The 10765-nt window shown below is 24.9% G+C and overlaps 3 protein-coding genes across 3 annotated transcripts; 2 read left to right on the top strand and 1 right to left on the bottom strand.

The window, feature by feature from the left end:
• Nucleotides 1-538: 538 nt before the first annotated feature.
• MKS88_005625 (nucleus export protein BRR6) lies at nt 539-1903 on the bottom strand (the record flags this gene model as incomplete). Its single annotated transcript, XM_067218904.1, has 1 exon — nt 539-1903. One exon carries the CDS (start codon nt 1901-1903, stop codon nt 539-541), a length of 1365 nt encoding a protein of 454 aa, XP_067070833.1.
• A 3541-nt stretch (nt 1904-5444) lies between these two features.
• MKS88_005624 (cAMP-dependent protein kinase regulatory subunit) lies at nt 5445-7460 on the top strand (the record flags this gene model as incomplete). The annotated part of the gene is made up of 3 exons (XM_067218903.1): nt 5445-5509; nt 5974-6275; nt 6463-7460. 3 exons carry the CDS (start codon nt 5445-5447, stop codon nt 7458-7460), a joined length of 1365 nt encoding a protein of 454 aa, XP_067070832.1.
• Nucleotides 7461-9486: 2026 nt separating this feature from the next.
• On the top strand, nt 9487-10755 carry MKS88_005623 (uncharacterized protein; the record flags this gene model as incomplete). Its single annotated transcript, XM_067218902.1, has 4 exons — nt 9487-9609; nt 9925-9967; nt 10239-10426; nt 10717-10755. The coding sequence occupies 4 exons, from the start codon at nt 9487-9489 to the stop codon at nt 10753-10755; spliced, it is 393 nt and encodes a 130-aa protein (XP_067070831.1).
• Nucleotides 10756-10765: the final 10 nt, after the last annotated feature.

Here is a 10765-nt window from a genome sequence, read left to right as displayed (position 1 = left end):
GATGTGCCGAAATTCAAAATAAGTTTAAAGATTAAAAAAAAAAAAAAACCTTTTTAATTTATAAATATATAACAAAAAAAAAAAAAAAAAAAAAAAAAATATATATATATATATATATATATAATTAAAATAATGCATAATATGCATATGCATGTAAACATATATAAAAAACATTTATAAGGATATGATTATGCATACAACATACAAGTAGACAAACAATATACCTCACACAAAGAGATACACACATATTTACAAATGAATACATATATACAGACAAATTTATCTATGTATTTTTTCGGGCATGCACAGGTATATATGCTCTTAAGTAATTGAAAAATAAATGAACAAATGTTTGTGCATCTTGATGTGCGTCCCTGTGTGTGTATGTTTGACAAGGTAACTCAAATGCGTGTTTACTTATTTATTTATTTATCTGTTCATTTATTTATTTATTTGTATTATTATTTTATTTTATTCTTGTTCTTTCAGGTGAACAACTAGATTACCGATGGAACAATTAAATCTCCAGTGGATTAATTTACTTGAAACCTCCTGTCAGATATTTTAAGAAACCTAATTTTTTGGACCCTTTTTTATTACTGTCTTTCTTGGATGAACCATAATTATCGGAATAATCATTATTCCTTGATGTTGAATTATTTGAAGTGTTATGTTCATCTGCATACGTGTAATGACTAAAGTGATTATAGGGATTCCTGGAAAAACTACTGTTTTGAAAGAATTTGTTTTGAGGGAATGACATATTCATCAATGGTATATCGGTATTACGTCCATTATTATAATGTAAAGCTTGAGGTAAAATAGGATAAAAAGGATAATATGGAAAAGGGGGTATATTACTATTTGCATTCATATAAGGGTTGTATAAAGAATATTCCGCGCCGTTCACTCTAGATCCTCCTCCTATAGAAAGGGCATAATTACTGCCAATAAAAATAAGAAGAAATATAAAGGCAATAACACATATACTTTTCCATTCAAACTGAACAATAAAAGCATTAATAATTTGCCCTAACATTTGAGCTGATAAAAAAGAAATATCTTGATATAATTTATGATCTGTTTTCATACATTTTAACCATTCTTCACATTTTTCATTTAATAAAGGTAAATTGACTGTACCACATTTATGAGCATAATATTGTTTTTTGCAAGAATTCGATTCTTCTTTTACGTTTTCAACCTGAATAGCTACTTTTTTATTTATATCTTCTCTAACAGATATAAATATAAAATATATCAAAGTAACTATTAATGACGTTATTATAATATTAAATATAACTCTTATCCATCTTTGTATAATATCAGGTGAATAAACAAAAAAATATTTTATCTTTTCACTCCGTTCTTCTCCTTTATTTCTTGGGTAATCTCTATATTTATTATCATATAAAACCATATGATGGCCATTTTCATGCATAAAGGAATTATTTTCAAAATCTTTAATATAAGACATTTCAGATACATTTGTATTTTGATCTGTGCAATTGTTCCACAGTAACTTTTTTCTTAATTTTCTATTACCCCTGATATTACCAAGAACTAAATGAGTACTTCCATATGAGTCTTTTTTTCTTATTACGCCCTTCTTTCTTCTAACTAAATTGAGGTTTTTATTACTATTAAAACTGTAGTTGTTATTACAGTTGTAATTGTTACTATTGTTATTAATCTCTTTTTTTATTAATGCATGACTTTTCTTATTATCTCCACATTTATCTGACCCATTATTTGACCCGTTCCTTATAAGAAAATTTTGAAAACTATTTAAATCGTTCGAGTTGTTTTCAAGATTAATTGTGTCATTTTCTTCACTACATGAATAATGCTTAGTATCCTCAATTGGGATTATGGGCATTTTACTCTCATTTATTATGCTCATTTTTTTTTTTCTTTTTTAATTTCGTTTTTCTTTTTTTCCTCATCTATTTTTTTCATATTCTGCTTTTGTATTAAATCCAGAGAAAAAAAAAAAAAAAAAAAAAAAAAAAAATTGCTACTTCCGCTTCAATTATATCTCAAATTTGTATATATATATTATAATTGTACTTATAAGCACATGTTACGTTTTAATTTATACATATATTTTTTAATACTATACATTTGTTCTCATTTTGTATATTTTTTATTTTAGCTATTTACTATTGTGAATTTTTATTATGATTTGTTCATATTTTTTGGCTTATTCGACAAAAAAAAGGTGGAAAAAAATACTACATATATATATACATATACTATATATGTTTACATTTGTAAGTATAAACATTATGAAAAGTGTTTATTACGTAAATTTATTTATACTTTTATACATATATTTATACCAAGTTGAAACAATTGTTTAATCACAAAATTCACGAAAAAAAAAATCATGCATATGCGATATATATATATATATATATAATACATACATATGTATATTTTTTTGTAAAATTAACTAAATTTTTTAAAATCATTTCTTACAGTTAATACCAGATGTTTACCCATTTTTATATATTCTTCTTCTCGGGCGTAATTACGCTAATTTGTGCGTGTAATTATTTTATATCGTTTTTGCTATACTTATATATATATATATACATATACATATATATATTTATGAAGATATTTATGTTTAAGCGTTTCTGTTTATTAATTTTTTTTTTTGGTACACACCTTTGGTTTGTTCATGTGTTACTTTTACGAAACCCTTTTTTTGTTATTGTTTAGTTCATTTTATTATACAACGTTTTGCATTATTTTGTTCATTAGTATTATACTCATGTATTTTAGAACTTCAAGCAAAATAAAAAAAAAGAAAAAGAATAAGAAAGAATATATAAAACAAAATATATTCTTTTGGGCTTTTTTATCGTTTTATAAACAACTGTTAAAATTAAGTGAATAATTTCAAATTATTTTTGTTTTATTTGAAAAAGAGGGAATACAGAATGTGCCAAAAGAATGAACAAAGAATGATTCAAAAATATTCAAAAGAAATAAAGATATGACTAACACAAATGAATTGTCATAGAAACAATGAAAAAATGACCATTAAAAGATTAGATAAGATCGAAAAAAAGTAGAGTTGATGAAGAATATAATTAGATGCTCTTCAGTTAAAACAAAAAAAAAAAGAAAATTATGGGGGGCTTAAATATCAGCGAAATAACATGTGTACTTACAAAATATTCATAAATTACAGTTTTTATGCCTTTTAATAGAACTATTCTGTACACAATAGAAATAATTAATTATTTATTCATTCTGTGTACATGTAGTTTTTACATGTGACAAAATACGATACTTTTTTGAAGCGTTAAATTTCAACTTTCAATAAATTTGGAAGTGAAAAAATATTTTCTAATTATTTTTAAAAACCATTATTTTTTATTGCCAATTTTTCATGAATGGATCTTAAAATAATAGTAATAAGACTCTTGAAATGGTATAATTTTTTATTCACATTTTTTTCCCATATAAGTGTGTTATATGTATATATATATATATGGTCATATATCTTAGTGTTCGTTATTCATGTTCTAACTGGTATACAATATTTCATATGTTTGAAGAACGTATGTGTGAGGTTCGTTATTTTAACAAAAATACGTAAGTGGGAAAAAAAGCAAACAAAAAATGAAGTAAATTTTTAATATTCATAATATTTATTTATTTTTAAAAATATAAGTAGCAGTGTTTTTTTATAGTTATTATAAAAGAAGAAAAAATAAAATAAAATAAACATAACAGGTATAGGTATCGTTTTTGATAGCATGGTAAGTAGCAACATTATGTCGATCAACTCGCATATTATTATATACTTTGCGTGTTCATTTTAAAATATAAGGAACAAGTAAAAAAAGAATAAAATGATAATAATATGAATAATAAATAACAAAAAAAAAATTTTTCTTTCTTTTTTTAACGAATCCCATGTATGTGTGCAGTAAATGATGTGCTATTTGCATTGTAGAAGGCATAAATAATCTAATTTTATAAATTTTAAACGAATTTCTTTTTCGTCATCTTAATGTATGAGACGAACCAAAAACATATGTAGTCATTTGGAATAAATATTTAAACTAATTGTAATGATGAATTATCAATAAATAAACAGTAAACTTAAAAAAAAAACATAGCAATATTTCAGTTAAGCTCCCATAAAAATTTAAGTATATTTCTATGCACATGCTATGAAAAAAGGATATTATACATCACGTTTAATAATGCCACAAAAAAAAAAAAAAAAAAAAAAAAATTTACGGAAGAATAAATCAAAAGACTGTAGCAATAATTATCAGAGTTAATTTTTTTTTCTTTTTTTTGTTTGTTTCTTTTAATATTAATGAGCCACTGTAACAATTTAAAAATGCCCTGTAATAAACTCTTTTGGAAATAATAAAAAAAAAAAAAAATTAGAATAGGTCAATCTCATAAAAGCATTATGTACAGAATTTACGCATATCATAAGTACACCTGTTTGTGTATACATACATATAACAAATAAAAAAGGAAAAAAAAAAGTGACATGAAGTCAAAATTAAATTTTCCGAATTGTTCCTCCTATGATACAATGAATTAGAAATAATTATTTCTATAAAAACGTATAATAGTTAATTTTTTTCATCTGTAAGTTGATATTTCATAAATATAAAAATTTCAAGACAATTTTTTAAGCATTAACAAAATATATTTATGCACATATAAAAATAAGAAGTATTTTCTTATTATTTGCATTATTTTGCATCGTTTTACATTGCCTTACATTGTTTTACCTTATATTGTATTAATATACATTCTTTTGTACTATTTTACATCATTCTGTGTTAATTTACACATAATTTTTTCTTCAAGCGTAAGTAGCTTTTTAAATTCATGATGATTGCTGAATACGCACGTAAGAAATTTTACTGACGTGTTAACGCATGTGTATATGTTTGCATATATATATGTATGTGTTCATGTATATGTATGTATGTATATATATATATATATATGTATATTACGAATGTGCTTATTGTATAACTTAAAAGGTTAGTTAAACCATTGTTTCCTAAAAAATATCACAGCAAAAGAAATAAAAAAGGAGTAGAATACATTATTACGTAGATGTGTATATATATGTATGTATATATATTTGTATAATTATACATGTATATTTTATTTTTTGTTTGATTTTTTGAGTTATCCAGTTGAAATGCTATTCGCGCAAATATACTTTTCTTGTAATAGGAAAAAATAAAATATAAATTTACATTTTCCTTTTTTTTTTTGCTTAAATATTTTTACTTGATTAAATTCCTTAAAAAATAACAAAATGGGCAATGTGTGCACATGGTAAGACTTTAAAAACAAATATAAAAATTCAAAAAGTTTGAAGAAATATAGCAACATAAGCGAAACAGTGGCAAATAAAACGTGCAAAATAATATTGACATAGCAAAATGCGAGCATTAACTCAAAAAAAAATAAGAAGCAATACACCGAAAGTTAAGGCAGTTGGACAATGGTTGTTTCATTTGAAATTACTGCATAATAAAAATATTACAAAAAAAAGAAAAAAAAGAAAGAAGAAAAACTTGTGCACAAATATTTATACACTCAACAAAAAAAAAAATATATACAATAGTAATAATAATAAAGTAAATAAACAGCTATCACGTGTTAATATAGCAATTTTTGAAATAATCAATTTTTTTTTTTTTTTTTTTGTACAATTTCTAACAAAATAAAAACTTGTTCATTTTACGCACTTATATACGCAAGTGTATAATTGTATATATATATATATATATATATATATACAAATATATATCTGTATAGCTATACATAAATACCCATACATATGCATATACATGTGTACACATGTATATATAAGCGTATGTGTGTTTGTGTGTCTGTATAAACATTGTGAAAAAAAAATTGCTGTGATTTTTAATTACTGTATGTATGTACTTTATTTTGCTTTAAAAGGAGACAAGGAAAAGAAAATTCAGGAGACCAAAGTTCACCAAGCATGCAAGATAAAGATATACAAGAACAATTTGAAAAATACGAACAAACAATTAGGAGTAATAGCAAAAAAAATAATTTTACACAAAAGTGTACTAATGTTGACGATAGTAAAAATGATTTATTAAGTGAACTGTCAATAAATAAAAGAGAGGACGATAATTCAAAAGAACAGACAATAAACAATGATATTTTGGGTGAACAAGGATCCCCCAAAAATGAAAATGAACTTATGATTTCCTTAAATAAAAAAAATATAATTAGTAAGTATGCATTGAATTGCATTTCTAATTTTTATGGTCCACTGCTTGATAATTATGAACGTCCATATTGGGCACCGTCATTTTTCATTTCTTCATTTTTTACTCCATTATTTTGGGTAAATTAACTTTTTTACATTTCAATCCATTTTCGTCCTAATCATTTTCATCTTTTTGGTTATCCTCCTAGACGAAGAATATTCAAGCGACGAAGACGAAACTGAGTGCCTTAGCGAAATGGACAGAAAAGAGATGGAATTAAAAGAGTCGGATTTGGTCAATTTGAACGCTAGTCAGGGTAAAAGGATGTCGGTCAGTGCTGAGGCTTATGGTGAATGGAACAAAAAAAAAGATAATTTTGTAGCAAAGGTATATAAGAAGGATGAACATGAAAAAGCCAAAATACGTGAAGCGTTAAATGAATCATTTTTATTTAATCATTTAAATAAGATGGAAATGGAAACAATCGTTGATGCATTTTTTGATGAGAATGTTGAACAAGGTGTAAATATAATAAATGAAGGAGACGATGGAGATTTATTATATGTAATTGATGAAGGAGAAGTAGAAATATATAAAACAAAAGAAAATGGAAAAGAAATTTTAACCATATTAAAATCAAAGGATGTATTTGGTGAATTAGCTTTATTATATAATTCGAAAAGAGCTGCAACAGCTAAGGCTTTAACAAAATGTCATCTATGGGCTTTGGATAGAGAATCCTTTACATACATAATAAAAGATAATGTTGCTAAGAAAAGACAAATGTATGAAGATGTGTTAAAACAAATTACTATATTAAAAGGTATGGACCCTTATGAGAGATCAAAAGTAGCTGATTGTTTAAAAACAAAAACATATTCTGATGGAGATATAATTATAAATGAAGGAGAACAAGGAGATACATTTTATATATTAATTGAAGGAAATGCTACTGCCTTAAAAGATAATAAAGTTATTAAAACATACAATAAAGGAGACTATTTTGGTGAATTAGCTCTTTTAAAAAATCAACCAAGAGCTGCTACTGTAAAGGCGCAAAACACTTGTCAAGTTGTCTACCTAGACAGAAAAAGTTTTAAAAGACTTTTAGGGCCAATAGAAGAAATATTACATAGAAATGTAGAAAATTATAAGAAGGTCTTAAAACAGTTAGGGTTAGACACCACATGCATTGAAGGGAACTAATACTTCTGTTCTATACCTGCAGTCGGGGGAAGCAGTGCGGCTCACGTACATATATATATATATATATATATATATATATATATATATATATATATGTATATGTATATATGTTCATGCAAAGGTGCACACATTTTTTGCAGCTTTGAAAAGATATAAATGCACGCAAAGTAAATTGAGTGCTCAAAAAAATGAACTCATCAACGGTGTTCCTATCCCTATTAAATAGCACTGATGACGCGGTTATATGTTAAGAAGCAGAAATCGGCTGCTTTGTTGATATGTACGTATGTATGTACGTATCTGTGTATATACATATGTGTACACGTATGCATATGTGCCTTTATATTACTCGCACCTTAGAATAATAACGAACAGTATTTTTTTAGTGAACTTTAATTTTTTCAACCGTGACACGGCACGATGCATGTAATGTGTTTATTTACGTAATTGTGTGGTGAATGGAAATAAAAGAAATAAATATATATATATATATATATATATATAATATATATATATATATATGTATTATGCGGTATGTACCCTTTTTGTTATAACGACATTCCACATAGTATATATTTATTATCAATTTATTAATTCTTTTCCCTTCTCGTGTTTTCCCATTTTTTTTTTTCTGTTGAAACTTATTTATTTCAAGATTTTCCAACGTCTAAAGCGTGTATGTATATATATATATATATATACATATATGTTTATATATACACGTGCCTATTCGTTGAACATCGCACAATGAAAATTGGTTTTCTTTTTATTCCATTTTAAAAATAAAGATATGCTGATATGTGAAGATTATGGACGCTTTAAGAAGGATAAGACGCGTAGGTATTGAAAATGAGCTAATATAAAAAGAATCCTTTTTTTTATTTTTATTTTTTGCAGAATAATTGATAATAAAAAAGATACGTGCAATATGAACAAATTATTTCTCTACTTTGTTTTACTTCAATATGTTTTTTTTTCCATTATTCGGTTTTTATTTTATTTATTGTTATTTTTTTATTTTTTAAATCAATCTTTTAACTTTTAAGCGTAAAATATAAACACAAAAAATAACCCATTTTTGCTCTTTTTGAGTAAGATAAAAATTTTTTTCTGACAACTTTTTCTTGTACTTATTCACGAGTTTTGCAATTTTGTTTTCACGTTCTTATTGTGCATTAAGAAGGAAAACACAATGACTTCAACTATATGTAGCACATACAAAAATGTGTAATATGAAAGTTGATGCAAAAACAAAAATTATTTGAATATGTAAATATATGAAGTTAATAATTTTACGGCTGAATAAAAAAAAAAAAAAAAATATTCAAAATAATCAAAATAACAGACTGCGTAAAATATTTTCATTCCACTAAATTATATTTTACTTCATTTGTGAAATGTTTTTCTGTATAATAATTTTTACTTTGTAACTGTAATTTTTCCCGATAAAAATACAATATTTGCACACATTTTTGATTTATTTCTTCCTTTTGTGCTCCATTTCATTCAATCTTTTCAATTTTAAGTGAAAACAGAAATACTGTGATAAAAAGTTTATGATGAGCGCAACCCTTTGAATATAGCGGTAAATGTGTGTATATTAAAATATACTCGCAGATACTGAAATTTTTCTACTGTCCGTTAGGACATACATATATATATATATATATATATATATATATATATATATATATATATGTATATGATATTTATATAGTTATATATTTATATATGCGGTTACCCCTGTACACATTCTCCGTATGTGCATTTTTATATTGTATATAAAAGAAATTTTTCAAAAATTCAAGGACTAACAAATTTGTGTAATTATCATAGCACCAAGGTTACTTTTGGAAATGTAAAAACTTTATAATGCATTATCCATAATATTTAAAAGATTGACATTTGTCTGTTATGAGAAAACATTGTGTTTATTTGGATTTTTTCTTTCATAGACGGACATCACTTTATAATTTTTTTAAATTATAAAAAAAAAGAAGAAAAATTAAAAAATAAAGACTTTAAAATGACAAAATTAGCGACAGCAATATTATATTCTACTTATGGAAGAAATTTAGGAAATTTTTTATTTAACACATTTTTATTTTTTGCCAGTTATCTAAATTTGGTTTGTCTTATGTTGAAAAAGGTGAGTTGTAGTAACTGAAAGCAACAAAATGAATAATTAAATAAATAAATTAATAAATAAGCAAAATGTGGCACTATAAAGCAAAATAGGGAGAAATAGAACAAAACAACAGTTAAAATCGAATTTTACAAAACGCATATTGCTATGTCCTATATTGACCACAGTCTACATATGTGCATATATATATATATATATATATATATATACAAACATAAATGTACACCCCCACACATACCCCCATTTATTATCATACGAAGTCTATAAGCCCCTATGGACCTATTTCGAATCAATTTTTTTTTTTTTTTTTAAACACAGATATCTTGGCTGTTCAACGTTACGGGCTACAGAGAATTGTATAGTAATGGCTAAAATTAAGAAAGCAGCTTCATATGTGTTATTGTGTTCGACATAAAAATATCAAGTTGTTTACACATGTGTGCACATATGAGCATATATAAATATATACATATGCGTATATATATACTTACATACCTGTGCATAGTTCAAGGAACAGTAACTGAGTATGTCTATTCTGTTTTAACAGCAAAAAAAATTGTATAGAGAATTATATAGTAATTCACATAATTTGAAAATAAATTATTTTTGCACATAATTTAAATTCTGCGCAGGCTTATATAATATCAAACACAAATGTATGAAAGAATTTGCTAAAGAAAAAAAGAATATACAACTTTTAAATATTGCCAGTATACATGATTTGGATATTTTAAATAATTCTATACGTGGAACGGAAACCGAAATTAACGAACGACTCTCAACAGATATTGAGGATTTTTATAATGACGAATATAACTTTGTGCGCATTTCAAAAGAAAGACAAAAAAATTAATAAGCGTAAAACGCGGAAAAAGAAAGCGAAAAGGACATTTACATATGCATATATATAAATATATACATGCGTGTATATACCCCTATATATATATATATACATGTATATTCGTGGTAAATATACATGGGAGCATCAGTATAAATACTTCCCTTTTATGCCCTAAAGTTATTACTTGAAAAATTTCATTTCCTCGTATATACAGTAATTTAAAATAACTATATCTTTTTTTTTTTTTTCTTCCTTTTTGATGTTATCAGGATTTCATTGATATGGTTCAAGATGACTTTGATGAATAAGCTGTTTCCC

Source organism: Plasmodium brasilianum, chromosome 14 (assembly GCF_023973825.1).
Source record: "Plasmodium brasilianum strain Bolivian I chromosome 14, whole genome shotgun sequence".
Classification (NCBI taxonomy): domain Eukaryota; phylum Apicomplexa; class Aconoidasida; order Haemosporida; family Plasmodiidae; genus Plasmodium; species Plasmodium brasilianum.
The sequence above is the reverse complement of the archived record's forward strand: the minus strand, read 5'-3'. Positions and strand labels throughout refer to the sequence as shown.